The sequence below is a fragment of the Panthera onca genome, chromosome E3 (assembly GCF_046562875.1).
Source record: "Panthera onca isolate mPanOnc1 chromosome E3, mPanOnc1 haplotype 2, whole genome shotgun sequence".
Lineage (NCBI taxonomy): Eukaryota > Metazoa > Chordata > Mammalia > Carnivora > Felidae > Panthera > Panthera onca.
The window spans coordinates 33,251,748-33,274,703 of NC_138354.1; the positions used below are offsets into that span (position 1 = coordinate 33,251,748).

At 38.7% G+C, this 22,956-nt stretch overlaps 1 protein-coding gene across 7 annotated transcripts in view; it reads right to left on the reverse strand.

Annotated features, from left to right (window-relative positions):
- Positions 1-21,771, reverse strand: part of ATF7IP2 (activating transcription factor 7 interacting protein 2) — a 59,706-nt gene extending 37,935 nt beyond the window's left edge. For 2 of the 7 annotated variants that reach the window (XM_060648463.3, XM_078439882.2), the window contains exons 1-6: positions 20,225-21,296; positions 9,098-9,163; positions 7,379-8,226; positions 6,006-6,130; positions 1,654-1,788; positions 960-1,058 (exon numbers count right to left, since the gene is read on the reverse strand). In XM_060648463.3, coding sequence (XP_060504446.1) covers positions 960-1,058; positions 1,654-1,788; positions 6,006-6,130; positions 7,379-8,216 — 1,197 coding nt within the window. In that variant the 5' untranslated portion in view covers positions 8,217-8,226; positions 9,098-9,163; positions 20,225-21,296. Of the gene's footprint in view, positions 1-959; positions 1,059-1,653; positions 1,789-6,005; positions 6,131-7,378; positions 8,227-9,097; positions 9,164-20,224; positions 21,300-21,322; positions 21,410-21,668 lie in introns of those variants that run through there. The other 5 variants (XM_078439880.2, XM_078439878.2, XM_078439879.2 and 2 more) reach the window with 5 other exon arrangements.
- Positions 21,772-22,956: the final 1,185 nt, after the last annotated feature.

The window sequence follows — 22,956 nt, forward strand, 5'->3', positions numbered from 1 at the left end:
AAAGAAAGAAACATAAAAAAATATTTAAAAAAAAAAAGGGGACAAGAAAATTTTGTCAATCATTTGTCAACACATTCAACAACTTAGATAAAATGGTCACATTCCTTGTGAAGGTAACTTACAAAACGACACGAGATCAAAGAGAAAAATGTGAATTTCCCCGTGCCTATTAAAGAGTTGCATTTCGAGAAAAAGTCTCCCTATAAAAAAGGCTCTCGCCCAGAGAGTCTTCAGAGATGGATTCTATCAAACATTTAAGGCAGTAACAAAAACTTTACCACAAACCTCCAGGAAACAGGGGTAGGAATGTTTCCCAATTCATGTACTGAGGCTAGCTACCATAAATACGATACCAAAGAAAATAAAGACACTACAAGAAAAAAACTCAGTGAACGTACATTGAAGATTAGATTCCAATTTTATATAAAAAATATAAACAGATGCCAAACTCCAATGATACCCTTGCTGAAATATTTTGGAAATATATTCTGCTACAAAACAGGTTAGTATTTAGGAATGCACCAAATATAAAGATGGCTTAGGAGATGAATGGATTGACAGATATATGACAAAAATCAACACATAAAAATAGTAAAGGTAGAATTTAGATGCCATGTATACAAGTGTTCACTGTTAAATTTTTTCAACTTTGCTGTAGTGTGTGTTTTAAATTCTTTATCATGATAAAATGGTGGGGATGGGAGCAGTCTAGGTAATCACAAATCACCTCTCTACTCACTTTATTTTACTTTATTTTTTACCTCTCCACTCACTTGATGAAAGAAATATAAGTGGCATTTGGAGGATACTCTGCAGACTATCTTCTCCAGAGACAGCATCATAGGAACATTCCAAAAACAGATGTATTGTCTTTAAAGCCGACATTTCCTTTCTTAAAATCCAACTACCTGTAATGTGGGTCAGTGAGGTAATTAAAACTCCTATATGTTTATACCAACCTTACAGGCTGTGTTATTGGTTAATACATTTGGTTCCAAGCAATTCTTTTGAGTTTGCAATACTGTTTTAATGCGTCTTTGAAGTTTGGATATTTTCGCCTAGAAGAAAAAGAGGAAAACAAATATGAAACCAGAGTACTAAATAATATATAGAGATGAAGGGAAAACTATGTATTTGCCAAAGTGGTCTTCTAACACTTAGGTAGCCACCCAAGTAAATGAGAAATTCTTATATAAGCAAAGATTTAAATCATGTTTGATGCTGATATACCATTTAAGAATGGAAGATAAAAACCCCAAACTTCTAACTGAGCCACAGTAACACTCATGTCGGTACAAACACCAATCAGCAAGTAACCTTAGAAAAGTAGAACCAAACAAAACCCCCGAGACAGTTTGAAACAGGCTGTAGGAGCTCTAATACAGAATATGTTTTGAATTAAAAAAAACACAACTGCCTATGTATTAGGTCAATCGACACAGAATTACTGACAACAGAATAGCACAGAATAGTATTTCTAAAAGTATCTCACAAGGGCCAATATTGCTAATAGATTCTATCGCCTCTGGTATAGTACATAATGCTTGTGGTCAAGGATCAGACTTGGGTCTTCTTTATTGTTTCCGTTTCCTAACAGGTAAAATATCACTATATTCCACTTCCAAATTAAGTCAGATGAAATTAGAAACTTACGAAGAGTTCATCAGCTACTGCTTCATGTTTATTCCTGCACTGTGTCCTCCCAATGCGTTCAGTCAGTTCTTTCAGTTTGTTATCAAATAGTTTGTAATTTACACTATAGATCTCCTGTCGAATCAAATGTTTGACCTAGAATTAAAAAAAAAAAAACCCAAACACCCCATGTTTCAAGTTGAAAAACAATTTTATTTTCTACCCCTTCAAAACATCTTTGCTCTTTTTTGGATTTACTGTAACCAATAAAATATACTTTTTTTTTCATATTTTTATGTTTCTATGTATATGACTGTATGAGTAAGTTTTATAGAAGTTCGAATATCAAATTCAGCAAGACACACCATCTATGGAGAGGTTAGAAAAAATTAAATGTCGTCTCCCAGTGCTAATTTTAGTTTCCTGTAGTTTCAGCTGAATTCCATAATATATATTAAAGGAAAGGTAAAAGCCTATATCCCATTTATATATATATTTTTTAACGTTTATTCATTTTTGAGAGACAGAGCAAGAGAGCGTGAGCAGGGGAGGGGTGAGAGAGAGGGAGACACAGAATCCCAAGCAGGCTCCAGGCTCCGAGCGGTCAGCCCAGAGCCTGACGCGGGGCTCGAACCCGCGAACTGTGAGATCGTGACCTGAGCCGAAGTCGGACGCTTAACCGACTGAGCCACCCAGGCGCCCCCATTTATATTTTTTAATAAGCATAACTGAAACCTGTATTCCATAAAAAGGATCTCTACCTATCTGAAAACCAGAGCCCAATGAACATGGTTCGTTGGTCTGTAGTAAATCTGAAGCAAATTATGGAAGTCTGAGCCTTGGCCCAGTCATTAACAAGCTACATGACCTTTGGGAAGTCACAATATCTCTCGGCTTCATTTTCTTTGTCCACATAGGGATAGATAATACAATGCTGAACAAATGATCCTCATAGGATTTTTATAATACGAAAGGTTAATATGTGAAAGAGCTCCATAAAATAGAAAATAGTGAATTGGCATAAAGGAAATAAATATGCAACATAATCCACTTTACTTGCATAGGTTTTTTTAGGGGGTGACTTTCCTACTGTTAAAACTGAAAGAGGCCAGGAACAATTAGGTAGTGACTAATGCCGTTTGGCATAAAACATGCTATCCTAACAGTCTGTAGTAGCTATCACACGAAACATTAATGCATTTCATTGTCTGGCTGTTTTTTAGAAAACAGACTGGCCTATTTTCAGGGAGTATAATTAATCTCAATGCCCACGGCTATGAAAAGCTCTGTCGAGCCATATATTCAGAAACATCCACTGTACCTTTTTGAACCTGTAACCTCCTGTAAGCCACTTTCCTAACACAGTAAGTAGTCTCTCTTAATAACAAAACCTATCATGATACACTTAAGATATTTATTGGTAATATTTGTATTTTTCCCCATAAATTCTTGTTTCTTGGTGTCTGAAATTGGAACACAAAGCTTCTATGTTAACTCTTTTATACTGGTATCACCTGGATGATTTCTCATATTCAGCAATTTTATTTGATTATTCCTAAGCTTTTTCCTTCACATTTCCAACTGTTCTTACTCTTCAACATTATCATCTACTTGATTTTTTCTGTAATGCTTAACATTTCTTCAGTGGTTTTCTCAGTATTAGGCACGACTGTCATTTTCACTTTCAAACTTTTAAGTATTTGATTAAACTAGTAAGTACTCAAAATAAGTATATTATATAAATAAGTGCTCAGAAAAACATACTATTTTTTACTGTCGGGTGTTACCTGTTACCCATGTGTGGTTTTTATGGGTTACTGCATACTTGCCAGTTCAATGGCTGGGGTCAATATGTAAAGCTCATACTGAGATGAATCTTGGAGAAACTATCTAAATGTTTTGAATATGGAAATAGCGTTTTGCTAACAAGTGGAGGCCACACAGTATTTGCGAACCTTCCCTGGTGACGAAGAACCATTATGGGACATTTGTTAACATCACAGATTCCTAAGCCCTACCCTGAATTCACCAACCAGAACTTCCTGGAAAAAGGCCTGGAAAGCTGTATAATTAACAGGCACCATGAGGAATTCTCAGGTAAGTGTGAGAAAAAAGGAGCCTCAAACAACAGTCTTCAACTATTAGTGAGCCCAGTAAAAACCACAATTTAACCAAGCAAGTATTCCTGGTGATTCAGATGGAGGCCTACTCCTAAAACTTGGTTGTTTAAAAGGACTAACTGCCCACCTACGGGTGATTACTCTTGGTTAGAGGGGACATTTGTTCTCGTTTAGTGGTGATGTTCCTGAAGAACAAGGAAGATGTAATAACTTCGACCAAATACCTCATAAATGTCTTGTGCTGATGGTAATGTGTCCAAAAGTATGGTATCAGATGCAAATCCTAGGTACAATTTGCAGATGGCAGTCAAAGTAGCCTAGAGCTTGGAGAAAGACTGGCAATTATGCATTTCCAATCTGCCCCAACTTCCTAGGATGAGGAACTCCACTTATCTATAGGTAGATGAATAACTTGGACTTTAGAAGAAAAACCCCTCCACTTCAATAATTTAATTGAAATCAGTGAGGCCAAGATCCTTACAGAATCTCGAGAGAGAAGAGTCAACAGCTCTGGGACTCTCTCAGGGAAGAACGATGTCAGAATGGTAGGACCTATTCTGGGAATCAAACAAGAAAAATAAATAGGTATGGTTTAGAGAGTTAACTGTTTGAACAGGAATTAAAATATCAAGGGATGGAAAGCTAGCTGTTTAGAGATAGGTAAAAAGATAGTAATTAGTTGAAACCCAAGATATTTCCGAAGAATGTGCAAGAAAACTTTTGGCGGGGGGGCTGACAAAACAAAACAGACTGCATTCCTTAAACCTCACTTGGAAGGACCATTTTCTGTGTCAACTCAGACCAAGTATTTTGTGAGACAGATAACAATAATGAATGAAAATTGTAATCTTCCCCTGCCAGTGAAACCAAAATGATACAAAGATTAAATTTTGTCTTTATATGTCCCTATCAGAACTTATTTCTAGGGGCACCTGGGTGGCTCAGTCAGTTGAGTGTCCGACTTCGGCTGAGGTCACGTTCTCACACCTCTTGAGTTCGAACCCCGTGTCAGGCTCTGTGCTGACAGCTTAGGGTCTGGAGCCTGCTTGGGATTCTGTGTCTGCCTCTCTCTCTGCCCCTCCTACACTCTCTCTCAAAAACAAAAACAAAAACAAAAAAAACCCATTAAAAAAAAAAAAAGAACTTCTTTCTAAATTCAGCTACTAACCACCGAAGTAAGACACAGCTGGAATCTGCGACCTTTTTCGTAAGCTAGATCTATGCTTACCATAATTTTGCTACCCCCCTCCTGCAAATAATAGAGTTATGTACATATTAGAGTTTCCTTTGGTCTTCCTGGAAGAAAAGACTAGGAGGAAAGGGAAAAACTGCTGATTGGCTTTCAGGCTGGTTCTGCATGAGTCTTTCAATAAGGTTTCCATTTATTTATTATGTGAATATATATTCATATAATACATAACCATATAACTGTAATGGTCTCTTTTAGAATAGTGTTTTTGTTCCTGAAACAGCAGGATAGTTTGGCTTGGGGCTTTGTGGTCCATTATAGTTGACAGACATTAATCTACCACATAATGACTTTTGGGTGAACAATTCCAGTGGTAGTAAAACCGTAAAATATGATTGTTATAATAGGTCCTGTAATGAGGACCTTTTTTATTAAAATTAAAGCTCATTACACTTAAACTCAGAGTTGATCAGACGTAGGAAACTGTAGTACGATGAAATAAAAAGGGGCAAAAATGAAAGCAAAACGTGCACTTGATGATGCTATGCAGCAAATGGTCAGACAATGCAACATTTCTGTGTAAACCTGGAAATCAGGGCAAGTAAAACTGAATGCAACTGTACTTTGTGATGGAGACTTCTGGGTTGTCGGAGTCTATGAAGTGGTCAATTGTGACAAGGTATACCAACAGCTGTAGCTGCAGATCAGAGAACCCCATGACCAGGACAAAAGAGATCCAGCAAAGCTTAAGGTCATGCAGTGTCTTTCAAGGAAATTTAAATGTAATATGACTAAAAAGGCCATTCTCTTTCTACTACAGCACTCTACCTCCATGTGATTCCCCAGGTTGCTCTGCATAGGGCTATGTTCGATTAATTAGAGACGGTAAAGTAAACAATGATCTTTTCCCGGATACCTCCATCTGTTGATTCCGTTTTCACGTACCACCTTTGCACCAAGTGAAAGTCACCTGTACTATACGTCATTGTGGAGATCAAGTAACTTTTACCATTTTTTATTAATCAGAAGTTTCTGAAGCAAATATATATGCCCTGATATTTTACCTGTTCCAGCAATGCTGTTTGCTTTTCCAGAGCTACACAAATATTTTCATCAATTTGCTCTGAAGTTTTCATGCGCTTAACATGTTCTTTTTTTTCTGAAAACATCCTCTTCTTTTGATTATGGCCTTGGGGAAATGGAAAGATCAGAGGTAAAAACATTCCTTCTAAGGAAAGAAACAGGGGAATTCTCTAATCTAGTGACCAAAATGTGACCAAGGCAGCATTTTTTAGCAAATGTAATTGTATAAAAACTTCCGACAAACTAATCCCCCCCCAAAAATGATTGTCTTAGGTTTTTAGGTAGGGTTCTGGTCTCAGATGCACTTTCCCTTCAACCTTATTTAGTGCCTATTTAACACCAACAAAAACTGAATTACAGCATTTAATCCTCTAGTTACTTAAGTGGTCTTACAGTATTTTTATAAAGTTACTTAGGCAGTCTGACCTATTTTAATATGTGATACTATTATTATTTTTAATTTTAAATCCATCTTGTTTAATCATCACTATGAAGCCTAGACAAGAACACAAAATTTCTCCTACGAAATCGGTTTTTTCTTATATTTCATTAACCTACAAAAACATTCTACTTCTAACGAAATTTATTTTTGCTATTTGATTTGGTAGCTCTAGAACATCACTGGTTAATTATTTGATGTTTCTCTGTCACTCTATGCACACACATGTATATGCTCATGTGTATATACCCTTATTACCTATCAGCTTATACTTGGCATATGATTTCCAGGTCAATTCTATGGAAAGAAATGAGTTCACCAATGATTAAAAAAAAACCACACTCTTTCAACTAGCCTCCTTATTAACCTAATAAATAAATCTTCAAAATAAGAAAAGATGTAGGGATGCCTGGGTGGCTCAGTCAAATGAGCATCCAACTTCGACTCAGGTCACGAGCTCACAGTTCATGAGTTCAAGCCCCACGTTGGGCTCTGTGCTGACAACTCGGAGCCTGGAGCCTGCTTCGGATTCTGTGTCTCTCTTTCTCCCTCTGCCCCTACCCCACTCGTGCTGTCTCTCAAAAATAAATAAACATTAAAAAAATTAAAAAAAAAAAGAGATGTAGATGAAATAAACCAAACAACTGCCTTAAACCACCTTTTGATTTTTTTGTACTCTTAAGGGAAAGCGACTGATTCCTTCTTTGCCAGAATTTATTTTCCTTTGGATATGGAGAATACTATTTCCCCCTCCTCAGGCTAAATGGTTCAGAAACAAGATACTCTAAAACAATTATCATTATTTACTCTTTCTCTTGACTATATGTAGTCTACTGTTTCTACATCTGAGGCTAAAAAAATCCCCCAAAAGGAAAATGACTCATTTCTCCAAAAGACGCTTAGGTATGCACTTACTGTTATTACTATCTGTGTCTAGTGCTGATGGCCACGTTGAGTCTGCATTGTCACAATTTGAAACGCTGGAATGACCGGTTCTACAGGATTCGTCACTTTTCAACATGTCAGCAGGACAGTTACTGGAGATGACTGAATTCACCAACTTAGGTATTTTATCAAAAGGCACAAAATGGGTATCTGAACTTAAAATGTCACTTTGTCTTTTATCATGTGACTCGGAAATGGAGTTCGTTTCTAAATGGGAAACGATCTTGTCGATTCTCTTATCATCCAAGGTGTTTACTGTAGATTTTGGTATTGGAACCATACCACTGCATAAACTGGACGGACAACAAATGGATTTCAGATCACAATCCTCTTCACGTTGTTCAAAACAGGACCTTGTTACATCTGTCTGACATTCCAAATGATTTTTAGAAGTGTTTTGTGAATCTTTTGTCTCTTGTGTAAAGGGTTTCCCAGAAGATTCTATTGTTTTACTTGGCTTTTGGGAAGGGCACACAACTTGTTCTTGAGTGTATTCTGATCTTGTTTCTGAATCAACAGTTTCTAGTGGTTTCATTACATTCTGAGACAAAACTTTACTTTTCACCGAGCATACTGAATTTTTATTAGAGTCCAGCAAGGAAGCAGCATTTTCAGACTGTCCATATATGCTAGTTACGACACTGGTATTTGAATTCTGATTACCACTTGATATATTATTCCCAGTTGCTGTTTTCAGTGCTTCGACATTCTTTGACTTATTCAGGATTTCTACTTGCTTCCGGCAACTTGCAGGCATTGTTTTTTTGGCTTTTAGTATCTTCCGCTTACTTCTATCTGGACTTACCATCTTTTATATCCTAGAATTTAAAATACCATGTTTAAGTACTTCTCTCTAATAGACAAAAGCTTATTTATTTGCAGTACTAAAATTAGGTTCAGACTATCTCTGAAGAGTCAGGTAATTTTCTTGAAAATTACATCCATTTCCATCTGTCATTAAAATGTACAAGTAATTTTAATTTTATTCTATAAATCTAAACTATGTAAAACTCAGACTTCATATTGCCAGTAAGCCTCTACTTGATACTAAGTCTGATAATTTTATCTGGCCACTTTTTGTGGTATTACTTCACTGCTGTAGCCATTAAAGTTTGGTGTCAACAATCCAAACAGGCCATACTTTACATAATCTAAAGACTGAATTGCATTTCTTCATAAAAACAAAACTCAATGTTTTGCAAAGAATTTTGGATTTTCTCCACGTAATGGCACCTTCTTAAAGCCTTCCTAATGTTCAAATTTCCAAAATAAATGGTACTGCGGGAGTAATTCCCAGTAGGAGTATAAAATAAATGCTAAAGATACACAACGTGATGCCAGTTCAAACAAGAAAGCCGATTTAGGTTTTATAATAATAATTTCTCATAATTTAAGAAAAATCTACATAAGAGAGAAAAATATCTTCGTGTTTCTCAGTATCTATATCAAGTCTGATCTAAACTGCAGGTAGGTAAATGGTTTAAAGGAAAGAACTCTGCCAAGTGACAATCAAAGGCATAATAAAAGCAAAAGAATATAGATATATATAATATATACGGGCATGGTAGACCAGTTATCTAGCAAACTATAGAGAACTCATTAAACTGAAAGAATCTAAGACTTTTTAAGGAACAAACGACACAGTTAAAACTACCTAAGTAATTTTGTCATTTGTAACTATATTCTTACCTGAAGCTTTTATCCTTTTTATTCACTATTTCATATGATCAGGAACAGTTCCAGGATTTGTGAGACCTGAAGGTTGAGGTGAATAGTTATTTAATAGCAAGAAAAAAGAAATCAGAACAAATTCAAATTAAAAAAAAAACAAACCTGTAATGTATAAATAAACATCACAAAATCCAGAAAAAATAGTATACTTTCATTAATCAAGGCCCTGATACAATATAGGATCCTGTTTTGCCTCTATGACTGAATATCTGCCTCTTTGTGAACATAATTTTTGCAGTATTTCCCATAGAAAGAATGATCAAACCAAGGCTTTCTTCCAGCATGGTTAATTTTTTTTTTTTTTAACGTTTATTTGCTTTAGAGAGAGAACACAAGCAGGGGATGGGCAGAGAGAGGGAAACACAGAATCTGAAGCAGGCTCCAGGCTCTGAGCTGTCAGCAGAGTCCGACATGGGGCTTGAACCCATGGGTTCATCAATGAACCCATGAACAGTTCGTTGATCCCACGAACTGTGAGATCATGACCTCAGCTGAAGTCAGACACTTAACCGACTGAGCCATCCAGGCGCCCCTATGGTGAAGTTTTAATTGAACATGCTATGTTATTTTTTTTTAACAAAGAGAGAAGTTCTTTTGATTGGAAATCCATGAGAGCTATATCCTCTACTTAGATTTTTAAACATGAGGTAACTGGAAAGTCTTCCTGACTACCTTCTGGCTTCATAAATTTCAATTTGTGGCTTCTTTACTCCTCACATATTTCAGGTGCTAGGCACTGAAGACCACATTCCCATCACGATCAGGCCAACAGGCAATAATTACCTACACTCAAAAGTGACTATGAACCACAAATGTATTCTATTAAACCCACACTAAGGATATCCTTAATCACAATCTGCCTGAAGCTGTTCTACTGCCAGGTGACACAGAGGTAAGGGGAAATGAAGATGAAGAGAGACAGTAGTCTTAAATGATTACAGCATCTTATTTTTTAAAATCTTACAAAAACTTCCAACCATGTGAATACACTGCCATGGTCCTTTCTCATGGCCTTTAGAGAAGGCCAAAAATAGTGAAAAGCCCTGAAAACTTTGGGGGAAATATGCCCCTCCATATGATGCATCCAAAAGGCATGTAATATCCATTAATTATGAAATACAACAATTTGAAAGTACTGAATATTTTTGGGGTGCCTGGCTGGCTCAGTCAGAAGAGCATGTGACTCTTGATCTCGGGGTTGTGAGTTTAAGCCCCACCCTGGGTGCAGGGATTACTTAAAAAATACTGAATACCTTTGAACCACCCACCACTCATTCAATCAAGTACTACCAGTAACTTTCATTTACTTAAGTTTCCCTATACCACGTCTCCTCCCTGGTACCCATTCTAAGATAATTCTATATCCTAAGTTTTGAGTTTATACTTCTATTACCCTTTGTAAGTTAGTTTCATTGTAAATGTCATGTGTAAACAGTACAGTTTAATTTTGCTTTAGAGTAACTTATAGTTTTCTAACACTTGTTCCTTCATGAATATCCCAGACTCATCCACACAATTGTATATAGCAATAATTCATACATTTTAATGGCATTATAATGACCGATTGGGTCAATATAACAAAACTTGTTTATTTACTTCTCTATGAAGATATCTGAGTCACTTCCAGTTTTCTTTTTCTGACGAATACTTGTTTCAAGGGGGCATATCTGTATAAATTTTTTGAGTGGATCTGTTGGGTAGCAGGTAAGATATACAAATGTTCAACTTTTCAAGATAGACAAATTATTTTCCAAAGCAGGTATACCAATCTACATCTCTATGGGCAATATATGAGAGTTACCACTATCCAAATCCCCTCAAGCCTTTGGTATTGCCAGACTTAATTTTTATCAATCTACCTGGATATAGATATATATCCCAACTGTCTTTATTTGCATTTCCCTAATTACTAGCATCTTCTCATGTTGATTGGCTATACAGCTTTCTTTATCTGCAAAATTCCTGGTTATATCTTAATTTTTTTTTTGACTGGGTTTTTTCTAAAGCTTATTTATATTTTTTGAGACAGGGACAGCGTCAGTGGGGGAGGGGCAGAGAGAGGATTCCAAGCAGGCTCCATGCTGTCCCCACAGAGCCCAAACTGGGGCTCAAACTCCTCCGAAATAATTACCTGAGCAGAAACTAAGAATTGGGATGCTTAACCGACTGAGCCATTCAGGCGCCCTGGGTTGTCCTTTCTTATTTACATATTAAGAAAATTTAATAGATTATGAATAATAATCCTTTGTCAACCATTTGTTGAATGAGTTACAAGTATCTTGGATCTTCCTAATTTTTATATTGACAAATTTCTTTCTTTTTTTCTTTTATGGCTAAAGTTTAATCTCCCTTGAGAAATCCTTTCCCACCCCCATGGTAATGTATGAAATAATAAGGCCCACTGGAGGTACAGAAGCCTTCTTCCGAATAGGTTATCTCGGGACATGGACCTGTAGCCTGGCTGCGTTAACTATAAAAGTATATGATATAAATGCAGGCCTGAGTGAGCATATAATAGAAATACTCGCTCAGAATTATTTTTAAAGTTTATAAACATGAGAAAATGGGTCATTAACTGCAACTTGCTCGTTGATAAAACTTAGGGCACTAAAGAGAGACAAATCACTTCTGTATCAGTATGCTTAGAGAAAAATAAGTAACACTGCCAGTAAAGGGCTCAGGGAATTTAAGTACTGGTAACTATCTAAAAGGTAAACTAGAGTTTACATGTTGTAGAGAGGTTTAGTGAAATTTATTACTGGTAGATTAAAACTTAAAAAATTGTAATTGGGGGATCCCTCCCATCACCAGAGCTCCGGACACTCTTCAACCTTGAATCCTGTGCTTCAATCCTTTGCTGTCAAATAAACCACATTTGACACATCATTGGAATCGTGGTACTGTTCTGCAGCATAAGGATGGAAAAGAGAAGTCATCTATATTACCTCAAGTTTTAAAGACCTGTCTTTTGCAATTTAAGTCTTTAATCCATCTAGAACTGATTTTAGAATGTACTGGAAGGAAGGAATCCAAATTCGTTTTTCCCTCAGGTGTATAATTAATTGTTGGACAGTATCCTGTTAATTTTTAACTTTAAAAACATAATGTCTCTTTTATTTATCTGATGATGTAACTCCTTCTGAACATACTGTTGTTCATCCCATCAATTTTAGATGTCTCTTGTAAAACTTACTGATTTTGGTCTAATGAATCTTTCAATATAATTTAATCAAATTACATGTAATATAAATGCCATTAAAGCTTTAATTTATATTGGTGTTATGCTTCTCTGATTTTCACAGCTTTTTGCTGCTACGTTTTCCTTTCTGTTATTTGTGATCTCCATATTATGCTTCACTATGAAAATGTCCTTTTTATTTTTTGTTCTTTTTTTAAGGTCTACACATGCTTTCCAATTCCATGGATTTTAGTATATTTAAAAGTTTTCCGGGGCGCCTGGGTGGCTCAGTCGGTTAAGCGGCCGACTTCGGCTCAGGTCACGATCTCGCGATCTGTGAGTTCGAGCCCCGCGTTGGGCTCTGGGCTGATGGCTCGGAGCCTGGAGCCTGCTTCCGATTCTGTGTCTCCCGCTCTCTCTGACCCTCCCCCGTTCATGCTCTGTCTCTCTCTGTCTCAAAAATAAATAAACGTTAAAAAAAAAAAATTAAAAAAAAAAAGTTTTCCAAAAGCATTTCAGCCAATGTTTCAGTAACCACTGAAGTACAAAATGAAACATTATTTGAATATACATTATTAAAACAAATATCCAAAGGGAGACTGGCTGGCTCAGTTGGAAGATCATGTGACTCTTGATCTCTGGGTTGAAGTTTGAGCCCAACTTTGGGTATAGAGAGTATTTAAAAAGTATTTGAATTTTACATCCCGGATTTTACCCTACTTTAATGTTATATATACTTTCAAGAATAATTTTGGATATTTACATTCTGGTTCAGAGCCAAACTTGGCTATTATGAATAAACTGCTACAAACACGCATGTGTCAGTTTTTGCGTGGACTTGTTTTAATTTCTCTTGGGTATATACCCATCGGAATTGCTGCGACATACTCTAACTCCATATTTAACTTTCTGAGAAAGGCTGTTTTCCAAAGCATCTAGACAAATTTACATTTACACCAGGAGTGAATGACAGATCTCGTTTTAGGATCACTTCCTCAACACTCACTATGATCTCTTTCCTAGTATACTCATCTTGGTGAGGGTGATGTGATACTCATTTTCATTTCCCTGATGGTTGCTAATGCTGCTTACTGGCCACGTTTATCTTGTTTATTCAGCGCATTTTCCACTTTAAAATTGGGTTATTTGCCTTATTATTAACTTATAAGAGCTCTTTGTATATTCTAGATTTCAGTATCTTTTCACATATGATTTGAAAACTTCTCACACTCTGTAGGTGTCTTTTCAATTTCTTGATATGCTTTGAAAACCTCGAGTTTTTAATTTTGATAATGTCCACTTTAGTTTTTTATTTGTTGCTTGTGCTTTTGGTGTCATATCTAAGGAATCACTGCTTAATCCAGGGTCATGACTATTTACTGTTGTTTAAAAATTTTATAGCTTTATTTCTTGAAATCCATTTTAATTTATATATAGTATCAAGGGGGTCCATTTATTCTTTTGCATGTGGACATTTGTTCCAGCACCATTTGAAAAGGCCATTCTTTCCGCCACTGAATTGTTTTGGCGCTCTTGTCAAAAACCAATTCATTTCGGGGGCGCCTGGGTGGCGCAGTCGGTTAAGCGTCCGACTTCAGCCAGGTCACGATCTCGCGGTCCGTGAGTTCGAGCCCCGCGTCGGGCTCTGGGCTGATGGCTCAGAGACTGGAGCCTGTTTCCGATTCTGTGTCTCCCTCTCTCTCTGCCGCTCCCCCGTTCATGCTCTGTCTCTCTCTGTCCCAAAAATAAATAAAAAATGTTGAAAAAAAAATTAAAAAAATAAAAAAAAAAAAAAACAACCAATTCATTTCAATGTTAAGGCATATGTTCTCAATTTTATCCCACTGACATATAGGACTGTCCTTATGCCAGTACCACAGAGTCTCAATTACTGTAGGTTTCTGCTAAGTTTTAAATTTAGGATGTGAGTCCTCAACTTTGTTTGTTTTGGCGTGGTGGGGACAGGGGGATTGTTTGGACTGAGTTCCTTGACTGTGTATATGAATTTCAGGACCAGATTAACAATTTCTGCAAAGAAGCCTACTGGATTTTGATAGGGGTTGTGTTCAACCTATAGATCAATTTAGGGAATATTGCTACCTCAATTCTACCAAACATTCTGATCCATGAACATGGAAGTCTTTCCATTTTTAGATCTTTAATTTCTTTCAAAAGCATTTCATAGTTTTTAGAGCTTTGTACTTCTTTTTGATGCTATTTAATTGAAACTATTTTTCTTAATTTCATTTCTGTATTGTTTGTTGCAAGTACATGGAAATTCAACAGAATATTGTATATTGATCTTGCCTGCAACATTGTTGACCTTGTTTTTATCTCTAGTTTTTTAAGGCTTCTTTAGAATTTTCCACAAGTAAGATCCTGTCATATGTCAGTAGTTTTATTTCTTCCTTCCTAGTCATGATGCCTTTTATTTCATTTTCTTGCCTATCCTAACTAGAAACTCCAGTATAATGTAGAACAGAAGTGGTGAGAACAGACATCCTCATTTTATTTGGACTCAGGGGATAACTTTTACTCTGTAACCATTTTTGTATGATGTTAGCTGTGTATTTTTCACAGATAACCTTTATCAGGATAAGGAATTTCCCAACTATCTTTACTTTGTTGAGTGTTTTTGTCATAGAGGAGCATCGGATTTTGTCAGAGAATGTTTCATCATCTATTAACATAATCATATGGCTTTGTTCTCTATTCCACTGATACATTACATTATTGTATTTTTGGATGTGAAACCAACCTTGCATTCCTGGGATAAATCCCACTTGGTCATGGTGTATAATCTTTTCTGTGTTGCTGGATTGAATTTTTTAGTGTTGATGATTTTTGCATTTATATTCATAAGAGATATTGTTCTGTAGTTTTCTTGTGGTGTCTTTGTCTGATTTTGTTATCAGAGGAATACTGGCCTCCCAGAATTAGGGAAGTGTTCCTTCCTCTTGTATTTCTTAAAAGAACTTATTAAAAATTGGTATTTTTAAATGTCTTGTAGAACTCAATAAACCCATTTGTGACTGGGCTCTTCTTTGCCTTCTAATTCAATCCCTTTACTTGTTATAGGTCTGTTCAGGTTTTCTATTTCTTCCTGAGTCAGGTTTGTTCATTTGTGTCTCTAGCAATTTGTCTGTTTCAACTACTTAACTGACTGGTATACAAGTGAGTTGTTCTATTCTCTTATTTATTTTTTTAACTTCTGGAAGGTCAGTAGTAAGCCTCCCTCCTTCATTCCTGATTTCAATTATTTGAGTCTCTTTCATGGTCAGTCGAGGTAAAAGTTTGTCAATCTTTTTGATCTTTTGGAAAAACAACTTTTGGTTTCCTTGATTTTCTCTATTTTTTATTTTATTAATTTCCACCACACTCATTATTTCCTCCATTCTGCTGACTTAGGTTTAGTTTGCTCTTCTTTTTGTATTAAAGTTAGGTTATTGACTTGAGGTATGTTTCAATACAGGCATACATCACTACAAAATTTTCTTCTAATGATTGCTTTAATTTCACTCCAAAGTTTTGGCATATCATTTTCATTCATTTCAAAGTATTTTCTGTTTTTCCTTGAGTTCATCTTTTACCCACTGGTTATTTAGTAGGAGGTGTTTAATTTCCACATAGTTGTGAATTGCTCAAGTTTCTTCTTGGCATTAAATACTAATTTTATTCCACTGTTATCAATCTAGTTCATTGACTTCAATCCTCTTAAATTTGCTGATGTTTGTTTTATGGCATAGTGTGTCTACACTGGAGAATGTTCTCCATACATGAGAAGAATGTATTCTGCTGTTATCTTGTTGAGTGTTCGCAAGACATCTCTTCAGTCTAGTTGGTTCAGAGCGTTATTCAAATCTTATGGTCTCCTGTCTAGTTTTCTGTACATTAAGAAAGGGCAGTACTGGTCTCCAACCATTCTTTTTGAATTGTCTATTTCTCCCTTCAATTCTTGTCAATATCTGCTTCATAGATTTTGGTACTGTTATTAGGTGTATGTATATAATTGTTATAAATTCCTGACGGACTGGTCCTTTTTTTTATAAAACATCTCTCTTCTAGTAGCATCTTTTGTTCTAAAATCTGTTTTGTCTGAAATCAGTATAACCACTCTTTCTTAAGGTTGCTCTTTGCATGATAGATCTTTTTCTATCCTTTCATTTTCAACAGATTTGTAGCTTTCAATCTAAAGTGTCCCCTGTAGACAGCGTATAGTTGGATGTGGTTTTCCCTCCAGTCTGAAAATCTGTTTAATCCATTAATATCTGACATTAATATTGACGATTCGATTTATGTCTACATTTTACATTTTGTTTTACAGGTCTCACATCAAGAAAATTGCAAGTCTTTTCTATTTTCTGAAGAGTTTGTGTTTGCAAATGGTTATTACTTCTTCCTTAAATGTTAGAAATAATTCACCATAATGCCACCTGGGCTTGGAGTTAACTTAGTAATAAAGGTTTTCAATTATAATTGAATTTTTAAAAAGAGACACAGGACCACTCATATTTTCTACATCTTTTTGTTACTTTTAGTGGTTTTTCTCCTTTCAACAGAATTTCAAATTTATCAAGTTCTTCATAATTTTCTCTAATTATATTTGTAACATCCGTAAGATTTGTAGTATTTTTTTTTCTCCTTTCTTAAGATGAGCGGGTAGCGGCTCAGGCCATGTTCAGTCTCTAGCTGTCTTACCACTCACACTAGCTTCTTAGCTCATCTGGGCAGATGTCAGGGCAGTGAGTGAAGTCAGAGGATATTGGCACCCATGGGCCCTAGAAGTTGGTTTTCCTGCAAGCCTGGCCCAGTGGTCCAGTAGGATGAAGTCACTCTGGTCCTTGGCTGTCTAGCACTGGGCCTCTGTCTGCTGTTGTTGTTGCCACTGCTCCTTCCTTGCCCTTGTAGCCAGTCAGGCTTCACTGAAGCTCTTTTTATTCTTGATATTAGTGATGTGGGGTTTTTTTCCCCCCCTTCATCATTTTTACTGGAAATCTATCTATTGAATCAATACTTACAAAGCACTGACTTTTGGCTTTGTTGACCCTCTATTGTATGTAGTGTTCATTTCCTGTTGGCATAATTCCATTTTCTTCAGGCTTGATTTGTTGCTCTTTTTCCAGCTTGAGATAAAAACTCAGATCTTTCATTTTCAGCTGCTTTCCCCTCTTCAACTTTTTGCATCTAAAGCTATAAAATTTTTCTCTAGTTCTGCTTCAGTTGAGTCCCATACATTTTGATAAACCCACTCTCAATTTTATCATTTGGTTCAAAATATTTCTAATTGTCATTAGAATTTCTTCTAGGATCTGTGGATGATTTCGAAACATTAATTTCCATGCAATTTGCAGATTCCCTATTTATATTTTTGTTGAAAGTTAGCTTAATTGCACCAGAGTCAGAGAATATCTTCCAAAATGACTATCTTCCAAATGGTATTTGTTGAGGCTAGCTTCATCGTCAATTTTTCCAAAAGCTCCATATATACTTGAGCAGAACCTGTATTCTAACACTGTTGAGTACAATGTTGTTATATGTAAATGCCAACTAGTTCAGATGTTCTTAGTTGTACTGTTCACAACCTTCCAGCTATTAAAAACACTGGATTTGTGCACTTCTTTTGATTTAATCATTGTTTTCTTTATATAGTTTGAAGCTGTTAAGTACATACTGATTTATTTTCTCTATTCCTGGTGATGGATTGGTTTTCATTACAAAATCTCTTGCAATGCTTCTTGCTGCAAAAGTATCTTAATACATTATCAACGGTAAATAAATGTCAATTGTATTTTTTTTTAAATCCACTGAACCAAATATGTACCTTCCCTTTACTAACAGTAAAACTTAGAAACCAACCAACCTGAGCTAGGTTATATAATTTGTTCAAGGAAACATAGTTCAGAGCCAGAATTTAATCTTAGGATCTTAAGATTCAAGGAAATCTTGTATCACAAGTACAAATCAGATTAGGAATTATGAAGGGACAGGGTTATCTTCAGGGCCATACAATGGTCAACAAATTGACAAAACTTGACCAATTTGTGACAGGTGATTATCTGATAATGAGCATGAACTAATTACTACTCTAAGTGTGGTCCATGGACCAGCTGCACCGGCCACTTTCTAAGTGCTAGCAGAATTTTACTTTTATTTTAAAAACTTTCATCAATGTAATGCCCTAAAATCAAAGTTATAAAGTGCTCATAATGAAATGTAGTTGCTCGTCAGCACTCCTTAATGCCTGGTGGCAATCAATTTTAATCAATTTAACAACCTGTTTTTATTTCAGTATTTTTAACTATCTTTATACTAGTTATCTCCTGAGTTACAAATTCTAGTAATTATCAATTCCTATATATTTACAAATGAGATTTAGCTGTTTTCTACACCCTACACATCTTTTTTTCCTTAAAATCACATCTGTAGCTAACCCAATACATTGTTATAGCCAAATATTTTCTATATAACCAATAGATCATCGCTGTCAGCATGGGGCCTCATGTGGGGCTGGAACTCATGAGGCATGAGATCATGCCCTGAGCCCAAACCAAGAGTTAAATGCTTAGCCTACTGAGCCACTCAGGCACCTGTATGACATGTTTAAAGATCACATCTTCAAAAATGCCTTCCCTTGGGGCACTTGGGTAGCTCAGTCGGTTAAGCATCAAACTCTAGGTTTCCTCTCAGGTCATGATCTCATGGTTCAGGAGTTCAAGCCCTGTGTTAGGCTGTGCACTGAGAGCACAGAGCCTGCTTGGGATTCTGTCTCCCTCTCTCTGCCCCTCCCCCACTCGGGCTTGCTCTGTCAGAAAAAAAAAAAAGCCTTCTCCCAAGATAACAACTTTCTTCTCTGGAGATGCCATTACATGTATTTTTAGTTATGAGCTTTGAGGTCAGAGGTGTATCTTATTTACTTTTATATCCTCAGGAAGGTAGCTTTCATATAGCTTTAAAAAATGCTGCTTAAATGTATACTTCTAAAAATTAATCCAAAAAGTCAACCAGGGTTAGTCTTTCTTTAAGTACCCAAACAGGCCTCAGCAATTTTTGCCATTGGGAGCTCATAAGCTACTTCTTATCAGCAGCACTATATACAGTAGAGTCTCTACATTTACCAGATCAGTCTATGAACATCCCTGTATCCCAAGAAATTTTATCAGGAATTCAAAAATTCAAACTAATCTAATCATCTCCCCTACCCAGAGAGTCATAGTTAGTTCTCTCCAAATATCGCCGGACTACAATCTTTTCTTTCCCACTCAGGCTGTTTGTAAAGCTGAAGGGCAAGAAGCTACCGGAGCCTACGGTAATGCATTTTAAAGGTATGGGTTGGGGCACCTGGGTGGCTCAGTCGGTTGAGCGTCCGACTTCGGGTCGGGTGATGATCTCACAGTTCTTGGGTTTGAGCCCCACGCCAGGCTCTGTGCTGACAGCTCAGAGCCTGGAGCCTGCTTCACATTCTGTGTCTCCCTCTCTCTCTGCCCCTTCCCCGCTCATGCTGTGTCTCTGTCTCAAAATAAACATTAAAAAAAATAATAAAAATAAAGGTATGGGTCAAGGTTTAATTAAAACTCAGAGAAAAGAATATTTAAATGATGTAAGAATAGGAGACAGAAAAGAACAGAATACAGTTCTTTTTTATATTTAATATCTCAATGAGAACACTTGTACATTTAAAGTTATAAAGTTTGTTTTTATTACTAACAACTATCCAATGTATTACTTAAAATCTGATTACATGAAATGAAATAAATCTTCCCACACCCACGATGATACAATTACATGATATCCACAAGAATTTTCACACCAGAATTCAAGATACTAACTAGGAAGGAGATAACAGTGGGCTGAAAGCTGAGGTATGTACAAGTCAATAAGGTAAACAGAGCAGAAAATTCAAGATGTACCTAGACACACCAGTTCTTAAAAGACACAAATCGTTTCCAATAAGACACTGTTCCTGCATTTCTGTTGAGGCAGAAGTTAATCTTAGGATGTGGTCCGTGCAAATCTGCAGATAAAGCTGAGATAGGCAGATTAATTCGATTAGCATCACACTCAGCATCTCCGAAAACCGAAGTGAAGGACACACGACCAAGGCATACTTCACAAAAGATGAATTCAGGACCATCAATCCTTGATTCAGAGGCTGCATTTCTGCATTTTCAATAGCTCTCCTGTGACGTCTTGACCTTGACCTATCTTGACCTTGACTGTTCTTCACCGTTTGTTTTGCAAGTAAGTAGGCTGCTGGTCCGTTTGCTGGCTACAAATAAACGCGTGACGGGATTGTCACGAAAAGCCTTATTAAATCCCAACCTGGAGTTAACAGTCTCTGTACGTGGACAGGACGCAAATTCTTCCAACGTTTTACTTCCACGGGGTTGCAGTTATTCGCTCCGCTTCTCTTTCTAGATCTTGGCCACACAGAAGTCTTCAGGGCAGCGCAGACTAGCTTGTCCCAGAGCCAACAACAGGTGCCGGCTCCTAACATCAGAAGCGTCGTCGTCAACAGTCACGCGCACAAGTCGGAGAAGTCAAGTTTTCCAAGGGCAGCCAGGCTGGGGTCCGAGAGGCAACGCAAACTAACCGCCTCCTCTCTCTACCGTGCACATCCTTGGACTTGGCCAAAATGGGGGAGAGAGAGCAGGTCAAGCGGCGGCACGAAGAAGAAAACGGCCTCTGATACGAAAATATGTACACATACATTTGTAAGCGCTCCTAAAAGCCAGAGCGCCTGCGTGGGAGGGAGACCCATCTCCGCCAAGACTCGGCTGCAGGATCCCTGGCGCCGCTAAGCTCAACAGGTGTCCGGCACACGTGTGCGCGCCAGGCCCCGGGCTCGCAGGGGCTCCCTCCGTCCCCGGGCTCACTTCCCAACGCCACGTCTCGACGGCAGTCTCCCCGCCGCCTGGGGAGCCGCGCCGGCGCCGGGCCGAGCGCCGGCGACCACCTTCCCCCACGGCCGCTAAAGTAGTCCGGTCGGGCCTCGACCCCGTACTTACTCGGAAGGATAAAACCCCGCGGCCGACGCGGTGCCCCTCCGCAGCCGCCACTCCCACCCACGCGGGGCGCCTCAGCCGCCGAGCGCACACCGCTGTCGCCTCCCGCGCCGCCCGCCGGGGAAGCGCCGCGGACGCGTGCTCTCGCCCGCTGCGGGCGTCCTCCCGACCCCGTCGGAGCCCCGGCCACTCCGCGGGGGCCTCTCGCTCGGCCCCACCGCCGCTGCCGCCCTGCTAGCGAGGCGTCCCCGGGCTCCTGCGCCGACCCTCAGAGAGGCGCGCGGCGCCGCGCAACCGCCGACCCGGCCAACCGCCGCTCGCGCGGGGCTCCCGCCCGGTCCCAACGTACCTACGGCGGCTCCCCACCGGCCGCTTTCCTCAACGGGAGCTCAAGGAACAGTAACCGCCGCGCACAATAACTCTCCCGCGCGGACCTCGGGGGTAAGTCTGCCCGCGCCCGCCCCCGCCGGACTCCGGGCCAATGGCAGCGCGAGCGTGCCGTGGCCCGGCCAATCAGGGGCGCCCGGGTGGAGTGGGCGGGGCGAGAGGGGGCGGTGGCAGGGAAGTGGAAGTCGGCGGCGGGGTGCCTCTGGGCTGGAGCGCTGGTTCGCGTCGGGCCGTGGTGCTCACCGGTCCGGTGGCGGCGCCCTGCGTCCGGGCGGGCGGTCGTTCTGAGTGATTCGCGCGACGCGGTAGTTTTCCGAGAGACGTGACTCGTGAAACTCTTTGTAAAAACCGATTGGAATCTTCAAAATGTTGCCTTTAAAGCTTCATTTCTTTGGATGAAGGAGTTTTTGGGCGACTCCTTAAATTTTGCCACCCGGGCGAGAGGACATGGCCCACTTGTGTTTTCTTGAGTTTCCTGAATTATCCCGGCACCCTGTCACCCTGGGCTGCGTTAGATTTCTCCAGGCAGATGATGGCCCTGTTTGTGACTGCTGTGTGTTCGACAGTTCTGAGTGTCCTCTCTGTGCTCCGCGCAGGGAGTGTAACCATCAGTTTTTCCATGACGCGTCTCTCATCGCCGAGGGGACAACTGCTTGCTGTGTAGTAGCTACTGGCTACGGGGAAAATGAGGCAAGGACGGAAGTTCTGGAAGCCTGGGTCATGAACGGAATGATACACTTTGACCCAGTGGGTTCCCAAAAATCTGGTCCAGGGGGTGGGTGTCTATTATAAAAATAGTATTGACATTTCTGTTGGTCTCAGACGTTTCGGTTTTCCAGAAACTTCTAGGAAAGTGTTGTGTTATGTTGCAACAGGTTAAATGCAGAAACAGATACAAGAATCCAACTGTCTTAAGTCAGACATTAAGGAAATTGGCAAAAATGTAAAATAACACCGATCTTTGCACAAGTTTTTATGTTTCGTTTTGGAAAATAATTTTTTGAGAGAGATCGAGAATGGGGGTGGGGAGTGGCAGAGAGAGGGAGACAGAGAGGCTACCCTGACAGAGCCTGATGTGGGGCTTAACTTACAAAAGGTGAGATCATGACCGGAGCCAAAGTTGGACGCTCAACTGACTGAGGCACCCCAGCGCCCCATGTTTTGGAAAACAATTTTTCACATAATTGAAGGGTGTACATAGGGTTGCTGAGAGAAAGAGAGGGTGTAGGAGGCAAGTGAATTGGAGCCAG